The sequence below is a fragment of the Xenopus tropicalis genome, chromosome 2 (genome assembly GCF_000004195.4).
Source record: "Xenopus tropicalis strain Nigerian chromosome 2, UCB_Xtro_10.0, whole genome shotgun sequence".
NCBI classification, from domain to species: domain Eukaryota; kingdom Metazoa; phylum Chordata; class Amphibia; order Anura; family Pipidae; genus Xenopus; species Xenopus tropicalis.
The window spans coordinates 56,549,175-56,570,983 of NC_030678.2; the positions used below are offsets into that span (position 1 = coordinate 56,549,175).

The window sequence follows — 21,809 nt, forward strand, 5'->3', positions numbered from 1 at the left end:
TGTGCAGGTCACATATCACATGCACTGAAAATACAAATCACACTGGATGCGTGAAGACCAGAAAAAGCCAAAGCTGATGCAAGGAAATATGCAGTGTCCAGAACCCTAGATACTAAAAACAAAAATTATATTGCAAAAACATATATATAAAATAAAAACAATTTAATGATAATAATTCAATCCTCTTGGAGCAACAGTCTGTAGGATATAGATCCAAGGAGCCTCACACTAGTAATAATTTGTGTCTGTTACCCCCTCCTCTCGGGGTGGAACGTGATAGCCATGCAGCAAAGGGTGGGTAGGGGGTGGGACATTTGGACAAAATGTCTAGCCACGGGTTGTTCCCAAACTTGTATTTTCATATTGGAGCCATCTGGTTCCTCTGGATGCTGTTCTGCAATTTGTATGGTGTGTTTGGACTCTTTGTTGGCAAAGCCTTTTTTATTGCGGCCCTATGGGTTGGTATAGCCCTCTTATCCGGATTGCTTGTTACCCAGGGTTTTTCAGTAATGGGTCTTCCCTTAGCTAGGATAAGGTACAAGGCACTATTTTATTATTATAGAGAAAAAGGAAATCATTTTTAAAATCTTGTATTATTTGATTAAAATCTTCCTTTAAGCACAGTTTCATGCTAATTGCAGATACTTTTTTTTTCTCTTTGTATAGAAGGATGACCATCTTATTTTATATTTTTGTCCCATGTAAAAAAAAAAAGTCTACTGTTATTATATACATCCAAATATAAAATGTAAGTGCTCTTGTCTGTATGGATTGATAAAATGTACAGATTACTAATTTACTATCTACTTCCTTTTTAATCTTTGTCTTCCAAAATAACAAAATGACTTCTGTTCTTGTGGTCTATTAGAGGTTGGAGCATCCTATGACTGATAGCCAGCTACCCTTGTTGTTTATTCTTTTTCAGACTGGTGTTATATTTGTTGCCTGTAGTTGAGTTGAACTGCCATCTGGTTTCTTTTTAAAGAGAGTTTGAAAATTTCTCTTAAAATTATCATCTAGACAGAAATACATAATAGGATCACAACAACTTCTGAATTCAGCAAGACAGAGACAAATATTTTTTATCTCCAAAGAAATATTCAGTAGTTGGCAATCTTTAACAGTCACTAGTCCATAAATAAAAAGTTTGGATAAATGATACGGTGCAAAGCAGATGAGTAGTAACGCCATTATGGCCACAATGTTTCTCTTCACTTTTCTGTATATCAGAAATTTTCCATCAATGCAGCTATTTGCTTGCAGTGTCTTTATATAGTTAATGAAAAAGCAGTAAAATAGTATTACTGTCAGTGCAAACAAGAAAAAAAAGGCTAGTTCTACTCTTGAAGAGATCACTACGTGTGATTTCCCAATCTCAACTTCTTCATTAAAGCAAAGTTTATTTGAAGCATGATCAGTGGTAACTGTTACAAGATAAACATTTGGACATGCAACTGCGATCCATATACCAATGCAAAGATAGCGGGCAAATTTAGGGTTACGAAAAGACTTAAGGAACTTTCCAAAAAGGATTTTCTCATAAGGTGTTTGCTTCACGCTCTGTGTCATTTCATCATGTTTCACTAAGATGGCGTATCTACTGATGGCAATCCAACACAAAAGGATAATGCTCACACACATACTGCTGTGAGTTAAAAGGTTTCCAAATTGGGTTAAAAAACGACATTCTGTAGAACTGTAAGGCATATATTGGACTTTCAGATAATAAGCGGCTTGAAAGGGCATGCCAGCAGACACCAGGATATTTGAAATGGTGAGATTGATTAAATAGATATGCGTTGATGTTTTTTTACTCGTAAATTTGGTAAATATCCAGAGACACACCAGATTTCCAAAAACACTGAGTACAAACATTATAGAGTAAATTATCGGCAGGCCAATGGTAGAAAATGTTCTAGGATAGAGGCAAGATGAGTTGTTCCACATGTTTGTTTATCTCCCTTTTAAGAAAAAAAATGTATGTTTGCTGTATGGAAAAAAAAAAAGATGTAATGTTTTAAACTGGTACAGTTTTTAATACACACACTAGAGGAATTGTGATTGTACAGTTTGAACCAATAATAAGAACAGGATACATTTAAGGAGGAACTATTGCAAATGAAAACTGAATATAAGCTTCTCCATACTAAAATAAACTTTCTATATATAATCAGTTAAAAAATCTGTACTGTTTCAAAAATCTGGTTACTCGTTGCTGTCCCCCTTTCAGAATTTGTCTCTTCTCATTCCTTCTTCAGCAGATTTAATTGACAGATCTAATATATCTTTTGGGGACTTTCTTTTCTAGCAGATGTATTAGAGCTCAGTCAAATAAATAATTCCAGCGCAAACAAAATATAACAAAATAACTGTCCGACAAATATCCTGCTGTAGATAGACATAATTCCGGGTGATTTTAAGATTGAGCTCTAATAGTTCTACACAAAAGAAGCACCCCTCTCAAAGGCTGTTAGACGTTACATGCTGAGAGTGAAGAGTAACTTTTTTACTACAGTTTTACTACATTTTTATTTTCATGATAGTTCCCCTTTAAATGTTTCAGTAAAACTGAATGACTTCTGTGACCCTTCTTAGCTTGTCGTGAATCACTAGACGCTGTCCAAACATCATCAAGGTATACCTTGGGATACCTGAAATAGACTGTGCTTGGAAACAAATTCTGCAAGTTCAGTTTTATGATTGAAATTTCTGAATGGGGTTTAGCTTATGCTGTCAATTTTTGGTATTCAGGTCTGCCTGTGTTGCGAGGACCATAAAGTAATTTAAATGGTGGTGCTAGGACTCAAGCTTTTGTATCAACATTAAAGTGCCCCTGTTCTGTCTTTTGGGTCATATCAGAATTTTTTTGGCCATATGCCAGGTTCTTTACCTACGACTTTTCCATTATGGCCACAAACTATTTGGAAATATGGTATCCCCTTGCCCTAGCTCTACAGATGGAATGTCTGTTTCATTGCACAAACCAGTCTAGTGCAGAGTGTTTTTTGATCAACTACTTTGCATTTTGCAAAACTGCATTTCCTTTAGACAAAATCATTCTGTGAAACACAAGGGACCTTCATTTCAGCTGGTTTTTGCTGTTCTTCTCTTTTTTTTTTGTTTCAACGTGACTGTTGCAGTATTATAATTCTTGTTTTGTGGTTTTACGTTCCTAAATAAAAGCTTTATTAAAAATAATTAACAATTGTCTATATTTTTTGTTTATAGCAGCTGAAGCATATTTAATAGCCTGTAAAATTGCCCCTTGATACCTTGTTTGGTATCACAATGCACAATATATAAAAAAAAAAAATAAACTTCCATACACATATTACATTATAACTATTTGAAAAACATTTCAGATGGATAAGCCTCTAATTTTGACAAAGGGAGGCTTGTCCACCTGAAATGTTGTCTGTTTTTTTCTACAGCATCTATTTTGCTTTCTATTGTACATTTAATAGTAACTCCTTGAATTGTTTATAGTTGCCAAGATTACTGGGAGGCACTTTACATTTTTAGTTTAGCTATTATTATTAGGCTACTTATATATGTGCTCTATAGAATCATCATGAAAACTATGCGAGGGAACACCAGAATTTTGTGCCTTTGGGTAGAAATGTTACATTATTTTTTATCCTTGTGTTCGTATATAAACATAAAAAACAGCAGCTCATACACCAAACTTGTTTTCCTAACAGCACTTTAAATGTACCACTGACAATCCCACATACCTTCTTCTTTTATGAAACCATCGCAGTTATTAGTGAATACCCTTATGACTATTCGTGTTAAACAATTTTATACCTCACTGTACCGTATATTTACATTATACATACATTATTTTACTACTAGACTATGGTAAAATTGCTTACCTCAAACAAGTGAGTACTTAAAAGTTACTCTGGATGATTATTGCCAGTGGTCCAAGCAAATGGCAAATGCTTGCCTGTGTCATAGCAGCAATACTTGTTGTCTGTTTAAATGGATTTGTTAAAAAAAAAAAAAAAAAAAAAGGTACTTTGCTAGTTCAAATATAATAGACAAAAAAGTAACAGACAAATCTTTAAATTGTGGACTAAAACAAGCAGTCAGTTTACAGCGTAAGAGGACCCTTACCCAAACCAGAGGAACCTTACACTAAATAATGTTTGCGAGTTAATGGTTCAATAAAGGAACAACGAGCACCCATGGTGTGACCGAGCAGAAGTTAGTAAAACAGTCATCAAAAGTATTTACATGTTTATATATAGTCATGACTACAAAAAAGTCACACTTTGGGGCAGATTAAGCAAAATTTGAGTTTAGAGCTTAATAAATGTTCTATTTATTCCTATGGGTTTTTCAGAAGCATATTTATCAAGGTGTGAATGTTACGCTTCTAAAGATGCTCAGACCTGTGGTTTTCCAGATAAAGATTACTACCCTTAAACATTAAATATATATAACCGCATTATTTATGTATGGTGACCTCTAATTTCTTATTTGTGATATATCTTTCCCTAAGATTAGAGTCATAAAACTAATAAACACATAAAAGGTACGAATGGTAACAAATCACAAAACTCATTTTTAGTTGACAAGTAATAAAGAAGTAATAGTAAGGAGGGAAACAACTAATTTTGCCTCATAAAGAATATATTCTAACTTAGGTGCCTTAGATGCATTGACATCCTCATAGTGCCTGTCAAAATAGCACATCATTTAAGTATAAGGATAATAATTAATCAGACATAATCAGATGAGTTAGACACTAACTGGCACAAAATTCTAACTTTGACTTAATACCTACCTCCCATCTGTGCCTGGAGATTTCTAAACCAAGGATGGGAAGAGACAAAGTTCATCTGAAGAAATGATAGTTCAGCCCTAAAACATTGTACTGTCTAACATTATCAGTGGTTTCATAAATAAGATCTTACAGTAAAGGGCAGGGTTTCTGGCCGGATTATAGGCATTACCAAATGCGTGTCTTCACACACTGAATCTAGTTACCAGTAAAGTTACTTTCATATAATGATAATAGCAAAAAAGGGTAGGTATAGGTGAGAAAGACAGTAGGGATAAGTAGGAAAAGGAGCACTGAGCTGAAAACTTCTGAGCCAAGGGCTGCCTTAATGATAGGAATATAAATATAATATATTAATAGAACTAAACAGAAGTAGGATAAACCATCTTGTCTTATTAATGCCAACCAGGATTCAGAGTTTGGATTGTCTTGTAAATGTATAAGGAGAACAATGGCCTTTGGACCTGGTGTCCAGCCAACAGCAAGAGAACACTGTTCATGTATGGCTCTAATTTTAGTAAATCAGCTTGAGACGAGGGCAATGGTCAAGTCTGCTGGGGCAATATACTGTAACCATGGCTCCCCTATATGTTGCAAGAGCATCTTTTTTTTTTTTTTTTTTTTTTGTTCAAATTCTGATGCAGAAAATTTGAAAACCAAAAGAGAGCACTATGGTAATCCAAAAATACACTCACCTAAAGGATTATTAGGAACACCATACTTAATACCCTTCTCTGACCTCTAGCATCAACAAGGCATTTTCGCCCACAGGACTGCCGCATACTGGATGTTTTTCCCTTCTCACACCATTCTTTGTAAACCCTAGAAATGGTTGTGCGTGAAAATCCCAGTAACTGAGCAGATTGTGAAATACTCAGACCGGCTCGTCTGGCACCAACAACCATGCCATGCTCAAAATTGCTTAAATCACCTTTCTTTCCCATTCTGACATTCAGTTTGGAGTTCAGGAGATTGTCTTGACCAGGCCACACCCCTAAATGCAATGAAGCAACTGCCATGTGATTGGTTGATTAGATAATTGCATTAATGAGAAATTGAACATGTGTTCCTAATAAACCTTTAGGTGAGTGTAGGTCATCCCAAAAGTTAAAAAGAAATAACCTTTTATTATACACTCATCTCATAAAGCCTGACGTGTTTCGTGTCCATCTGACACTTAAAGGGAAACGAAAGTCAAAGTCACTTGGGGGTGCCAAAATGTTAGGCACCCCCAAGTGACTTTAACCGCTTACCTCGTACCCCGGGCTGGTGCCCCTGTTAGGAGAAAACAGCACCAGCCCGGGGCACCTGGAGCGCAGCGCTTCCGTCTTCCTCGCTTCCTTTTCCTGAGTGCCAGCGGTGGGCGCATGCGCAGTAGAGTGAAAAGCCGACTTTAACATTTAAGTTTGGCTTTTCACTCTACTGCGCATGCGCGCGCAGCGAATCGGCAGCAAGGAAGCGCCGGCAGCTACCCGGGCTGGTGCTGTTCCTTCCTCACAGGGGCACCAGCCCGGGGTAAAAGGTAGGCGGTCAAAGTCACTTGGGGGTGCCTAACATTTTGGCACCCCCAAGTGACTTTGACTTTATTTTTCCTTTAATCATAGGCTTCAATGTAACAACAACATCCGTATTTAAAAGGCAAAGCACCAATAGGAAACAAGATGATAGGAAGGGGAGGAGAAACCTAACATCAGTAAATAATTTAAAGGAATAATAGATATGGAAGAGGAAGGGCTATGGATAAGATCTATACACTCAAATAAAAATGAAGGAATTTACCAATGCACCCAGAGAAAAAAATAAATCAACGTGTTGATATCGATATGGAAGAATAAAAATCTAATGATGGTAACAAGAAACGTCAAAATCAGAATTCATTCCTCTTGGTAATCTAGTATGAAGGGTGAATATCCAAAAAACTTCTCATTTTAATATCTTATATATAGTTACATAGTTACATAGGGTTGAAAAAAGACCAGTGTCCATCAAGTTCAACCCATCCAAGTAAACCCAGCACCCACACCTACCAATCTATACACTCGCATACATAAACTATAAATACAACCACTAGTACTAACTGTAGATATTAGTATCACAATAGCCTTGGATATTCTGATTGATCAAGAACTCATCCAGGCCCCTCTTAAAGGCATTAACAGAATCTGCCATTACCACATCACTAGGAAGGGCATTCCACAACCTCACTGCCCTCACGGTGAAAAACCACCTACGCTGCTTCAAATGGAAGCTCCGTTCCTCTAATCTAAAGGGGTGACCTCTGGTGCGTTGATTGTTTTTATGGGAAAAAAAGTACATCCCCCAACTGCCTATAATCCCCTCTAATGTACTTGTACAGAGTAATCATGTCCCCTCGCAAGCGCCTCTTTTCCAGAGAAAACAACCTCAACCTCGACAGTCTCACCTCATAGTTTAAATCTTCCATCCCCTTAACCAGTTTAGTTGCACGTCTCTGCACTCTCTCCAGCTCATTAATATCCTTCTTAAGGACTGGAGCCCAAAACTGCACTGCATACTCAAGGTGAGGCCTTACCAGGGACCTATAAAGGGGCAAAATTATGTTCTCATCCCTTGAGTCAATGCCCTTTTTTATACAAGACAGCACTTTATTTGCTTTAGTAGCCACAGAATGACACTGCCTGGAATTAGACAACTTGTTATCTACAAAAACCCCTAGATCCTTCTCCATTAAGGATACCCCCAACACACTACCATTCAGTTGATAGTTTGCGTTTATATTATTTCTACCAAAGTGCATAACTTTGCACTTATCAACATTGAACCTCATTTTCCAGTTTGCTGCCCAGTTATCTAATTTTGTCAAATCGCTCTGCAAAGCGGCAGCATCCTGCATGGAACTTATAGTTTTGCACAATTTTGTGTCATCAGCAAAAATAGAAACAGTACTGTCTATGCCCACCTCCATGTTAAATCACCACCCCTCCCAGATGTACAAATTCTCTCTATACCTTGGACCTGGAAAAAAATCTAAATTCCCCATAGTACAAGACAAAAAATGTCTGGATACACTTGTCTTTTTTCTTTTTTTTTTTTATTCGAATGTCAGAAACATGTTCCCGAATATGTTTCTTAAAACACAGCATATTGCATGCCACATTTCTGACATGTACTGTTCCTTTAAATTATTTACTGATGTTTGTTTTTTTTCTTCCCCTTTCCATCATCTTGTTTCCTAGTGGTGCTTTGCCTTTTAAATACTTGATGATGTTGTATGTGCATTAAGCCTATGATTAAGTGTCAGATAAACACAAAACACGTCCGGCTTTATGAGTTCAGTTTATAATAAGGATTATTTCTTTTGGTTTTGATGTTTAACGTTTTATCCGCTCCCTTAACCCTTTCACTGCCAGCCGTTTTGGACTAAGCGAAACTTCTACTGCCAGACAGTTTTTGAACATTTTGCACTGTTTCACTTTAGGGGCCTTTCCTCGGGGGAACTTTTAGTTTACCCAGGAAAACAATATATTGCTTTTTCAGGACAACCTACGCTTTTAAAATATGGTGGAATTTTTGTGTAATTCCTATTCTGTAACAAGATATAGGCTTCTAAATGTCTAAAGAATTTAAAAAAATATTTTCCAAAATATAAACACATACACCAGAAACAAAAATTATTTTATGCATGAAAATTCTATTCTACTCCAAAGTACCAAGCTGCAAAGCTTTCCTAAAGTTGGCAATTTTGATGACATTTCCAAAAATCCCCTCAAAGCTTCCACTTTGCAGCATCTTATCTCCCACATAGCATTAGGTACCAAGACAAAACACCCTAAATATGAACCCCAGAGGTCTACTGAACACTTTGATGCCCACTGTACATAGGTTTATCAAAGCACATGGCACTTAGAGACCCCCCAAGTATACCTTGTGCTTACTAATTTTATGGCTTACATTTACCTAATTCATAAACACATGGCTTTTTTATGAGTACACATTCTGACTGTAATAAAGGGGGTGAACCTTTATTAATATTAATAATTTGTATTAATTGGCATTAATAACAAATATTAATACATATGCAGGATCAATGATTAAACCTTCTGATAAACTGTTAGTGAGCAATAACTTACACACACACAAGTAATAATAGAATCAAATAGATTTACTTATCTTTGTATGATTATAGTTACAAACATAGCCAGTTCTGTATCAATTCAGCACAATCGGGGAGTCCCACAACCTTCGGTGCAAGACCTTCAGGTTCCCGATAACCAAGCGATGATCCAAATGTCCCGGCACTCATTCAGGAGTCCTAGGTGAAGCTACTGACACATGGTGGAGGCTCCCTTTTATACCAGAGTTCTTAGCAAACCCCCAACACCAAGTGCTGACTTGTGCAATGTGTATTGTCTATATGCTGTCTATTTGTTTATTCCAAGGATATTTGCTGAGTAACAATATCTGTGTTTACTGTTTACCCAGCAATATACATAGAACAAAGACATTGTACCTTGAACAATGGACAATAGCTGTCCCACAATTTGCTACTTTTACTTGACTCAAACCTAAGATTTGATTCATATGTCAAAGCAGATGTATATATTGTAAATCATTATAAAATCAATAGAAAATCCACCTTTCTACACTGACAAATCCAACATGGGTAAAGAAGACTTTCTACACCAAAGTACCAATCTGGAAAGCTTTCCTAAAGTTAATGGGTTTTATGACTTTTCTGAAAAAGGCCTAAAATTGTTGCAATTTGCCATATTTATCTTCCAACATTTCTTACGTATAATGACACATCACCCTAAATATGAATGCCAGCGGTCTACTGAACAGTTTCATGCCCAATTTGCAATGACTTACCAAATTATGTGGTGTACAGAGGCACCAAAATGAAAATAGTGCATACAAATTTTCTCAGCTGCAATTTCTGCAAAAAAAGCCCAATGACCGTGTATTATGTGCCGTAAGACCCCCTAACTGTACAGAAAACTATATATTCTTGGAAAGTACACATTGTGACAAATCCAACATGGGTAAAGAGTTCTTTCTACATCAAAGTATCAATCTGCAAAGCTTTCCTAAAGTTAGTGTTTTTTTTGACATTTCAGAAAATCGCATAAAAATGTTGGTTTGCCGCATTTATCTCACACAATTTTTTTGCATACATAGCCAAATCACCCCAAATAGGAACACCTAAGGTCTACTGAACAGTTTGATGCCCAATATGCATAGATATACCAAAGTCTGTGGTGTGTACTGACCCCAAAATAAAAATAGCGCATATGGATTTCTCGCCTGCTTTTGCATACAGAGCCCCCTGACCGTGTATTATGTGTCGTAACACCCCCTAACTATACAGAGACCCCCAGAAAACCATATATTTTTGGAAAGTACACATTATGATGAATTCAAAATAGGTAAAGTAATTTTTCTACACCAAAGTTACACATGGCAAAGCTATGCTAAAAACAGATCAGGAACACTAATACAGGGATAAAAATGGAGTAAAACCAATGAAACAACAAAATAAGTCGCATGACAGCATAATTAGTGGTCAAAATAAAAATAAAGTAACAGTTTTTAGGGGAAAAAAAACAAAAAAAGTAGTAAAATGAAAAAAAAAAGTTAGTTTTTGTGTGTTTGTGTATACATGTGCACATGTAGTTGTGTGACAGTGTGCAAGTGTGCATATGAGTGTATATAAGTGTGCAAAGTGGGGGGGAAAAAAAGAAAAAAAAACCTGTGCTAAATTGTGTGCTGTATGTGTGTGTGTGTGTACATGAAAATAAAATCACACTTACCTGTCCTGAAGCATGGATCGCTTGCCTGGTCCTTCTGCCTGCAGTCCTCGGGAGGAAGTAGGTGGGAGGCGGCGCTGGGGGGGGGGGGGGAAGCATGATGCGATCGCGTCTGATGCTTGTACTTCAGTCCTGCGACAATCGCAATGCAGGACCGCCCCCCCAACCCCCTTGGCTCATTGCCGAGGGGGTTGGGGGCACATCTAGCCGCCGGTGCAGAGAGAATCGCTTAGGTACCAATAACATAGGTACTACGTTGTTGGCACTTAACTGCTTTTTTTTAAAACAACGTAGTACCTACGTTGTTGGCAGGGAAAGGGTTAAGCTGAGGGTCTGGGGCACCTGGACCATCCTGTCTACTTTGGTGAGTTCTCTACAGTTTATGGATGCCAGTTTGCTAGCCATGATCTTTTTTTAAATATAGGAGCACAGCAGTTTTCATTGGTGGCATATTTACATAGAATCACACATTCTGCAGCCATTGAATATGGGTACATTTACCTGTGGCACATCTATATTTTGGCATATAGAAAAGAGCCAAAAGTAATGAGAATAAAAGCTTTTTAGCACTTCAGAATGATGGACATTCTAGAAATTATAGACCTCTCTTTTTTTTTTTTTCCCAATGTTAAAAATTGGCAATCTGTTTTTATCAGTTATATTTTTTATTTACATTATTTGCCTTTTGTTTTTATTGCTGGCTTGTTTAATTTCATTATCCATAATGTTCATTGAAAAGAAAAGCTACATTTTTAAATATACAAATGGGGTGGTTCATAATTATCCTTTTGCAATTATGTAACATTTATCATTGACATTGGTCCCTTCCCCAGTAGAGCTTACAGTCTAATCTCCCTTCCACACATACACCACACTAGTCTGTTGCATTAAGTTAGTTAACCTTCATATAAGTTTTTGAACAGTTTTATCTTTAGTAAAATAATATTTTAGCATGTTTTCAGAAGTATATAACAAGTACAGTGAAACCTCAATTTTACATACAGATTTTAGATTTTCCCACATTTTACACTTTCTTTTTGGGGGGTCCAACCAATTTATAATGCATTTCAATGGATGCTTTTCCCTGATTACAACTCATGTTTTTCCGGATTTTACACCAACATTTTATCCCGATGTTCCCAAAAATGTCCTCTGTGAATGTTATGAGTGAAATTAAGAGGTTTGAAATACTAACCAAATGCATACTTTGCCATGGTTCTGTCTGTAAATAGTTGCAATTAGTCTGAATCTCATACATCCATGCACAAATCTCTTATTGCTTTAGGTTGTGCATCTGACTGTGAGAGAGATCTTGCACATGCCCCCCACCCCATAGTGTAACATTAATGCAGCACTGCGTAACCCTTGTCATCAACACAGTAAATATTGTATTTCAAAGTAAAACTGACTCCATGTAAATAGCCCTTCAACTCCTACATGCAGTGGTCATGTCAACAACATGTCAACATGTTGCTCACCAACCCCTTAGATGTTGCTCTCAGTGCCCCCAAACCAAGTAGATATTTTTTATTTCCTGACTTGGTGGCAAGTTTTGGTTGAATAAAAACAAGATTTACTACCAAATAAAGCCTCCTGTAAGCTGATAGTGTGCATAGAGGCTGCCTAATAACCAATCTTAGCCCTTACTTGGCACCTCCATGAACTTTTATGATGCTTGTGTTGCTCTCCAAGTCATTTTATATTTGACTGTTGCTCACGAATAAGAAAGGTTGGGGCCCCTGATGTAGAGAATACAATTGCTGGTTACTTCAAGCGACAATTGATGCAGCTGTAAAGAATATTATTTTAAAAGCATCATAATTCTGCTTTTTGCTGATAAGAAGGAAGTAAACTTTGCCTTCAGATGTTTTTTTTTTTTTTTTTTTTTTTTTTACCAGAGCTGCTCTATATTTTGAATAGTGTTTCTCAAACTTAAAAGGAAAAATGCTGCTACTCTGTTTTTAAATATACTTAGGGTTGAAATAATGTGGGACATGCAACAATAGCAAATAAGAGGTGCTTTGTATACAGCCATATCAGAGTCTGCCTTGAGGGCTTGTCATGCATGCTACCTAGGTAGGCAGTCATCTTGGCCAATAATATGGACAAGCCAAAATTTGACCAAGTGGTATTAAGCAGGGATACCTTAAATAGCAAATCTCTTTGAGAACACATCTCAGTTCATTTACAAAAGTTCACTTTGTAGCCCCAGGCATTTGTACTTATTATTCTATCTGGCTTCTAAACCGAAACATGTTAAAAAGCCCACACAACACAGAAACCCCAAATATATCTATCACTGTAATCTGTTCCTTCAAAAAGTAAAAAAAAAAAACATTTTTATACTGAAATCCAGCTGCAAAACAGTTCATCCAATTTCCGCATCATTTAAAATCCTGGCAGGATAGGAGGGACTAAAACACTGATGTTATGAATTGTAACTCACAACTTACAGACAGCAAGTAGGAGTTACTTATCCCAAAGTGCATTGCACTGTGATGTTCCTTGCCTTATTGACATCATGTGTGCAGCAAATTTTTGGGGATTTGGGAGATGCAGGCTGAGGACACGCAGTGTCACCCAAAAAGCCTGCTTTTGCTTATTACAGGCAAACCTACACTACCCTCCACTGCGTGTGCCTGCACTGAGGTGGCGGATACTGTAGTTTCAGTGCAGGTGCATGGGCAGCGTAGGGAAGCAGATCCACTTCAGTCAGCGTGATGGAAAAACACAGGGCAGGGAGAAGTGGATCTATGCCACAAGTGACATACACATTAATAGTCAGCCAGATCAGCAGGAGAACAGGGGGCCGGATATATGTTCCAAACCATAGTATTACATTAAAATCATGAAAGGGCTGCATATTTTTTATTGATGTATATTGCAAATTTGATTAAAATAGTTTACTTTTCAAAAAAGCATAAATTGTGTTTTGGTGGAGTTGCTCTTTAAGTGTACAAAGCACAAATAATCATATATAATCAGAGTAGCTCTGGAGGCGCAATCAATCTTTATCTTTGCTTACATTGTTCTTTTGTAATTAGAAATGCCACAAATTTGCATCTCGGTATTAATTTCAGCCATCATTGTGTTTACTAGTTAATGTTGACTAGTAATGTTATGCTTGTAGTTTCTTGTTTGGCATGTACATTATTAGCTCTGTTTAACATACAGTCGCCTTTGGTTACCGTGAGAACATGTGGTGCTCTGAGAATAAATGTTGTGTCCAGGCCCACAAATACTTTCAGTTAAATTATGGACTTGATGAAGTTCTGAAGTATTACTCTCACTCCGACCTGTCTCTCGACTGACTCTGCAAATCAACTGAAAAACCGTTTTACGGATGCTGCTTGATAAGAGAAAGTACATGACTGGGTCCAGGCAGCTATTTAAGGCAGAGAAGACCAACATGATCTCATTGGTTTTGTGAATAATGTCTGTCCAATAGCAGGAATGCTTTTGAAGCTGAGATGTAATGTATGCAATCCTGAAAGTGTGATAGGGCACAAAGCAGAGAGTGAAGATGAAGAGCACAAAAAATGATTTCTGTGCCGTGCAGCTGTACCTTCCAGCATTCGGTAGGTGGGCTCTTTCCCTGGAAATCCTAAAAAGGTTCTTTGCAATTTTCACATAGGAGAGTATTAGTGAAAGAAATACAATCCAAAACACCAACACAAGAAGGTAGTTAAATACTGCTTGCCAAATTTCATCTTTTCTGTCAGAGTACTGAAAGCATAAATTGGAATTTGATTGTTTTTTGCTTGATTGTGTTGCTATGAGAAACATGACTGCCACAACTGCTACTATCCACAACACACAGCAAGCCTGAATGCTGCATTTCCTGTCAGACACTTTGTTACGGCGTAGTGACTTTTTGACTTTTATATACCGATCCATACTTATCAGGCCCAGAAGAACAATGCTTATGTACATATTCATGTAGAAGAGGTTTCCGACTACTTTGCAGAAAACTATGCCCAATTTCCAGTTTTGAGAAACATGGTACATTATCCGAAATGGAAGACATATAATCAATAGAAGATCTGCAATGGCTGTATTAAGAAGGTAAACTTGCACTGAGTTTCTCTTGCTGTGAATGAACAGAAAAACATAAATGGCCAAGATATTACCCAGCAGGCCAAAAACAAAAATGATGCTGTATAAAACAGCTAATGCAGTCCCAAGGGATCTTTCCTCTATTTTGCATTCTGAACTGTTGGCAACCTCTACACTGAGGTATTTGGTAAATATAGTGAAATTATTCATTAGAGGACTTGTTTGTGACGACCAGTTGTTAGGCTCTATAGTAGTATCCATTCCTCGTTAAACCTGCAATGGTAACAAAATAACATTAAAGGAGAAAGAAAGGTAAAAACTAAGTAAGGTCTATGTAAATACAGCCATAACCATTCACAGAAACGCTGCACTGAGTTCTCTGTGAAAAGATTTGTTGTGTCTGTAATTCCTGTGCCAGAGACACACAGCTCTCTCCTCTCTCCTGCTCCCCCCTCCCTCAAGAATGCTAAGAACTCCCTACCCCCCCTTAGGAATGTGGATCTCAGCCAATCAGCAGGAAGCTGACTCATAGTCTTACTAACTGAGCATGTATACTTGATCTGGGTCTTGGTACAGGAGTGAGGCATTATGGGAATCTTCTCATCTTCTACACAGCTCAGCGTTTTTCTTCCTGTTTGGCTTCTGATCAACTCAACAGGTGAAATATTGGTAGACTTAAGGGCACTATTGAGACAACTGAAGGTATGCCTGCAGCTTGAGATTAACTCTTTATTAGCCTTTCCTTCTCCTTTAACAGTGTCAGAGCAGAAAAAAACACTTAAAAATGTATGCTTCATCTTAATACATGAGAATTTAATTAAGTTAGCAGAAGTGTAAACCAGGTTTTCAGTCTGAGTCTTTATTTAGACTTAGGTGTGATTCTTTTTTTAAATGGGACTTCTTTGTGCAAAGGACAATAAGCATTTCCATTAAAAAGGAAATTCCTCATTTATAAATGCAGATCACTTTTTGAAAGCAGACTTAGCAGGTAGTTTGCTAAAGCCTTTTGGTCCCACACCTAGACATCTGTTTGGCGTTGTCTGTTGAATGCATGATCACTGATTTGACACTAGCTTTTCCTAGACTATAGGAAGCAAATCAGCTAGTGGCCCTTCAGAGACAAGTGTTGGTGGAAAGTGTTGCCTTGTATATTAGCAGCAAGCGAGAAATTTAGGCTTTTAGTACTGTTCTATAAACATATACATTGAAATGTTTTTTTTTTTTTTCATATGCATGCATGCTGCTATGATTATGGATTTGCACAGAACAGTGACCCCAAGTTTAGGTAATTTTTCTTTTCTGTAGGCAGAGCCTGGATATTAGCAAAATTATTCTACCCACCAGACATTTTTTAATTAATTGCTTGAGTGTAAAATAAGGAAAACTTAGGGCATTCAAAATGGAAGCTGCAGCTATTACATGTACATCTATCCTTTGCTTTCAAAAAGGTATTTAACTGCTTGTAGTTTCTGCATTGCCTGTTAATTTGCTATAACAGTTTTGAGTTAGATAATAAAAGTTAGAGGATTGCTACTGTTTTAGTAATGCATAGCATTTGCTACAATCAGTATGTGCTATCTTTTGGACAGCTGCTGGAAAACTCATATTTTTTTGGTTTAAACATGGGCATACATTTGCCTTTTGTTGCTTTATCCCCCTGGGAGTCTCTTCTTAGAGCACTCCTGTCCATTGTGGTATAATCTCAATATTGTTGGTTGGGGCATAGTGTACAGCATGAGGGTGTTGCCTTATGGCTTTTAGTATGTGACCAGAATAGCAATTCCGCAGTGTGTCCACTGAGACAAGTAGAGCACAAATTTGCTCCATGGCAGAAACCCATAGCAACCAGTCACTATTTAGCTTTTTTTCAGCCAGCTGCAAGTAGTACATTGAAAGCAGAAATGTGGTTGGTTACCATGGGATACTGCCCAGGTGCAAATTTGCTCCGGGTTGATCAGTGATCCTTACTTTGTCAGCAACACATGGACCATTTTTTCCTGCATGTAGTTGGGGCATTTCTAGTACTCCTATAATAATTTAACCATATGTGGGCAGTAATTTGGCTGGTCAGATTGTGCACACAGACCAGATTAATATGTCAAATCACAGATTGTGTTGTTTGCCCTGTCTATTATAAGGATGCATTAGTTCTGTAAAAATAGAATATGTCCTTGCTTAAAGAAGGTTGTATTTTTGGGATTTGGCACAGATGTGTAGTATGTCTTCAGTTCCCTTGGAATTTGTTTGAGGCTTTAGGGGAAAAATATTTGCTGATATATAAAATGTATGTATTTAAAGTCAATGTTTACATACCTTTTTATAAAATGTGATGCTATGACATGAGATATCTTTCCAAAAGCTTCTTCATGCTGTACTTTTGAGACAGTCCAAGCTCAGAAGTCCTATGTGAACTGCTTCCTCTCACTTGCTGTAAAACATTGCATGTTAAGGTACATACAGTATATTAATGGGGTTGTATAATAAGGCACCAAATTTGCCAATTTCAACCTAACAGTTCAACACCTGTTCAATAGCAACCAATAAGATGTTTGTTATTAGTAGCTTCAGCTGGGGAACACTAGTGCCTTTTATTACATATGGGTTTTTGAGTATTGGCCCAAGATCTGGAATAATTTACCTGAGGATTTGTGACTATAAAATTTGCCTCTATATTCATTTGTGTAAATTATTGGCACTGCTGATATAGTGCAGCATGTATTTATACATGAGTTGTGACTGAAAAACATCTTATTGAAGAATTAGCATTTCATATGTAAAATAGCTTTTTTTTTCAACTTACCAAGTTTAAGGAGGAAAGGCACTCTCAATATAAAATGAAAAAAATATATGTGCCGCATCTTTGAAGATCCAGACAACCTCTGGCTAATTTAGATATGACAACCTCTGGCTAATTTAGATATATAGTTGAATGGCCAAATAATCCAATAATGGAGCACATAGAGCTTTCAGTAGTCCTGGGCAATCATTGCTTAAACAAATACCATGTGTATTTTTAAACCAAGGCCAAACAGATTCCACTTACATCAGATGGATGTACAGGCAGACAAAATTAGGAAGGTTGACTGACAGTGCAGGGAGTAACTTTTTTCCAAGCATAGTTCTTATTAAATGTCTTGCAAGCCTGCTCTTAAGGGATTTATAGGGGAAAGACAGTCAAAATCATAGCATGATGACAACTCAGAGCTGATGTCTAAAACAGTTATTTCTGCTGTTGCTTTGTCAGATTTTCTAAACCTTGGATAAGGTTTTCCAAGCTTGAGGTTGTTTTCTTTCTATCCCCAGAGTGTCATTGATAATATATTGAGCATTTTAATAACCTTGTGACTTTACTTCCCCTTAAAGCAGTGGTACATTCATTTCCCTTAAGCTAATGCCACACGTAGCTTATGACGCATATTTATGGCGTTCTGAAAATACGCTCCTACCTGTGCCTGCACTCGAATGAAAAATACGCTCGGGTGCAGGCACATGTAGCCGATATCTGCATTAAAAACGTGAGAAAATGCGAAGTCTCACGTTTTTATGCGAATATTGGCTGCACATGCAGGAACAGGTGTATGGAGAGTATTTTCGGATTGCTGAAAATATGCGCCATACGCTTTGTGTGGCATTAGCCTTATCTTCTAAATCAGTTATACCAAACTGTGATTAGTCAAGCCTACTTTCATGTTAGATCCCTTTCACTTTAGCAAAATGTAAAAAAACTGGGAGAAAATGTAGCTATTTTGTTCTGTATACATTTTTTAGAGTATATAGAAAAATTTAATTCTAAGCAACTTTTCTTTATATATTAAGATATTTGTGGTCTTCAAGTTATTGTAAATACAATTGCGGTTGTAATTTAAAGCAGTATTTTTGCCATCCTCTTCTTTTCTTAGATTTGACTCCTGAAACAATATAGCAAAAGTAAGCTTTTCCAGATATGGGTTCTGCTACATTGTCAGGATTCTGAACCAGTAATGCAGAGTGTGTAAAGCTACTGCTTTCAATTACATTTTCAAATAACTTTAAAATCACTGAATTTTTCATTAGTGTATGTTGGAAAACTACTTAATATTATATTTTATTCTTTGCGCAAAATAGGCCATTTTTGGTTGAAGGTTCTCTTGAATATAAATAGAAATTGAGGTATGACTATAAAGAAGTTGTGGGATTTAGGTCCTGCAGACTGAAAAGTACCAGAAAGTTTTGTGCCTGTGTGGTTTCTTTGAATTTATTGTGACATGCCATGTCAATAATCTATCGACTGCAGCCTGATAATCCCAAATAAGAGCAGGCAACTGGGGTTCTTTATAAATTCACATTGCATTCTGTATTCAGGGCCGACCTCCTTTTCAGATTGTGTAAATATCTCATTGATCTCTGTAAGGTTATATTTCCCAAGTAAGACTAACAATCTGAAGTACAAGGAACATTATACTGTGTGTCCTTAGTGACCATACTGAATATTATATTAGTAACCTAAATGCATAACTTGAGAAACTTTTCACTGACCTTAGCAGACTCTTCTTCTCTGGACCTTTTGCAATTGCTTTTCTGATCCAGCCCAGTCTGTTATGTGACAATGTTCTGTCTAATGTTGTGACCACTTCCCTCTGTACATGACTTAGTCTAAATATGTTGTGTCAGGTGGATTTTTTTTTTTTTTTTTTAAGAAAGAAAAAGATTGATTATAATTCTACACAGTTGTATTATTCCTGCCTGTAGTTTGTTTAAATGAATTTAATTTAGCCCATAATTAGAAAAAACAGCAATTGTGACTTTTTCCTGTAAATGGTCAAAACCCATTGTTAATAAATCAGCACCTTAGGGCTAAACTCCTTGTGAGATTTTGATCAGATTTTGTGGGTCAGATTTTCTTTTTGATCTTGTCATACAATACAATGCAACAGCACAAGATTTTGTAGGACCCTACTAAAACTGTAATGTAAATTCGGATCAAATAAAGTCAGATGGTGTTTTCTTCCTTGCGTCTCCACCGGACAGTCAGTGCTTTTCAGTAAAAACGGCAGAAGCCGTCAGACTTTATCTCGTTGGATGAAGAGGCTGCGTGCAGCGTTCTCTTCTGATAGGTGTGTCCTGTCGGATGGCAAATCTGTTCTGTAGTTTAATCCATGCAACTACATTTGAATTGTAGGATGCATTCTGTCAATCAAACTTAATTAATTAAATAAATCTAATTTTGAGTTCAGGATGATGCTGTTCTTTAAAACAGGTGAGCCCTGCTGGTTACTGATTACATTTTCTAACTGTAAATGTTCTAATACACCGTCGTTTTCTGCATTTCCCTGCGGTGGATTTTTCTTGTGTTCCACCGCAGGGGAGCACAGGAATTAATGCAACCTATTTCTTTGAGTGACTTGGTATTCATGCAACTAATGGAAAGCACCAAACACAGGTGGAAAGCAGAAAGCTCTGTACCGCCTACATTCAGCACTTCTCTGTGACAGAGTGAGTACAAAGTCATTTAAAACAGTGCTGTCCAACTGGCGGCCCTCGACCCCCCTCTGTGTGGCCCCCCACCTGTCTGGCTGCTTTGATGGCTTACTTTTGTTTAAGCTTTAAATGGTATCAGTACTGAGATTAACTGGCCCCCTGCATGGTTATCACCTCAGATTCAGATGTAATCCCTCTGCATTGTTTAAAAATGTAATCCCCAGTGTTGTTCACACCTTTTAATCTCTGCATTGTTGACCCCCTGCAGTGTTCACACCTCAGGCTCAGGCTGTAATCACCCACATTATTCACCTCTTCACACCTCAGACATTGTATGTACTGCCTGTGTATAGGCAGCATAGGGTAGGCAGAGTATGGCACATAGGCAGCATAGGGCAGGGAGGGTATGGCACAAACAGGCAGGGCAGGCAGAGGATGGCACACACAGGCAGCATAGGACAGGCAGAGTGCTGCCTGTGTGGGCCATACTCTATGCTGCCTGTGGGAGGTGAACCTGGCAGGGGTTTGTTGTGGGAGTTTGTTAGCAGTTGGAAATAGCCATTAAATGGTCCCTAAGGTGTGTAATTATATGCTGGGGGTTGCTGTGCTATCCACAGGGGAGGAGGAGGCATATGGATTTAAGGGTGTGTCTTAATATAGCATAATATAATTCTTTAACATATGAATGATGGTTGATATCCCTGTAGCCACCATTGTGATAAAATGGGTGTGGTTTGAAGTGGGTGTGGTTTAAAATGGGGAAGTGGCCAAAACTGGCTTCCATTAGCGGCCCTCCACCATGTATGCAAGAGAAATTCCGGCCCTCGGCACCGCAGAAGTTGGACAGCACTGATTTAAAAGAACAGGCTGCCTTTTTCATGCGGTTCCTTGTGGTTGGATGCATAAAGGTTCCAGCACATGAAATGGCATGAAGAAACATTTGTAAAAGCCCTGATATTAATGGGGTGACACTATATTTTGAAATATGTCATTTATTTTAGGGTAATTCTTAAACTGCCTAGGTTTTAGGAAAGGGAAGTATATTGTCAGATGTAAGGTTCCACAATGTTGTGTTGAAATTTCTGACCCAAGTGTACCTGATTTGTCTTGTGACTGTTAGGCAGTCAAAACTTCATACACAGGGTTGTTGCCATTACCTCCATTTTTTTTTTTTTTTTTACTATTGCTATTATTTGGTTATACTGATGTGTGCAAGGCTCTCATTGTTCTTTATCTTTGTAATTTTTATTATTCCTGGCTCAACTTTTTTGAATCAACAGTTAACATTTTTTTCTTATATTCTATTCAGAATACACTGATTACACTTTCTAATGCCAGTATTAGAGGTATTATATCACAGGGAAATGTGTTTTTGTTTTTTACAAAACACATAAGTTAATAACACTCCTCCAGTAGAATCTTGTATTGAAATCCATTTTTCAAAAGAGCAAACAGATTTTTTTATATTTAATTTTGAAATGTGGCGTGGGGATAGCTGTTCTTAGTTTCCCAGGTGCCCTGTGTCTTGTGCTCTAATAAACTTCAGTCACTCTTTACTGATGTGCTGCATTTTGGAGTTATATCACCCCACTCCCTTTCCCCCACAGAAGCTGATCAGCAGAAAAATGGAAAGGTAGCAAGATAGCATCTACCTGACACCTGTATTGCTAAGGGCTCTGGACACGGGGAGATTATTTGCCCGCGACTAATCTCCCCGAAAT

At 37.4% G+C, this 21,809-nt stretch overlaps 3 protein-coding genes across 12 annotated transcripts in view; 1 reads left to right on the forward strand and 2 right to left on the reverse strand.

Moving 5' to 3' along the window:
- cask (calcium/calmodulin-dependent serine protein kinase (MAGUK family)) overlaps nt 1-21,809 on the forward strand; it is a 172,079-nt gene that overhangs the window by 65,632 nt on the left and 84,638 nt on the right.
- gpr82 (G protein-coupled receptor 82) lies at nt 703-5,548 on the reverse strand. The gene is made up of 2 exons (XM_004911775.4): nt 3,876-5,548; nt 703-1,987 (listed from the first exon to the last, which is right to left on the reverse strand). Exon 2 carries the CDS (start codon nt 1,945-1,947, stop codon nt 922-924), a length of 1,026 nt encoding a protein of 341 aa, XP_004911832.1. The 5' UTR covers nt 1,948-1,987; nt 3,876-5,548; the 3' UTR covers nt 703-921.
- Nucleotides 12,963-19,223, reverse strand: gpr34 (G protein-coupled receptor 34). Of its 2 annotated transcripts, XM_012956539.3 has the most exons (3): nt 19,147-19,223; nt 16,945-17,059; nt 12,963-14,904 (listed from the first exon to the last, which is right to left on the reverse strand). In XM_012956539.3, the coding sequence occupies exon 3, from the start codon at nt 14,890-14,892 to the stop codon at nt 13,729-13,731; it is 1,164 nt and encodes a 387-aa protein (XP_012811993.1). In that variant the 5' UTR covers nt 14,893-14,904; nt 16,945-17,059; nt 19,147-19,223; the 3' UTR covers nt 12,963-13,728. The 2 variants fall into 2 exon arrangements, with proteins under 2 accessions (XP_012811993.1, NP_001123742.1); NM_001130270.1 differs by lacking the exon at nt 19,147-19,223 and having other exon boundaries at nt 13,427-14,904; nt 16,945-17,013.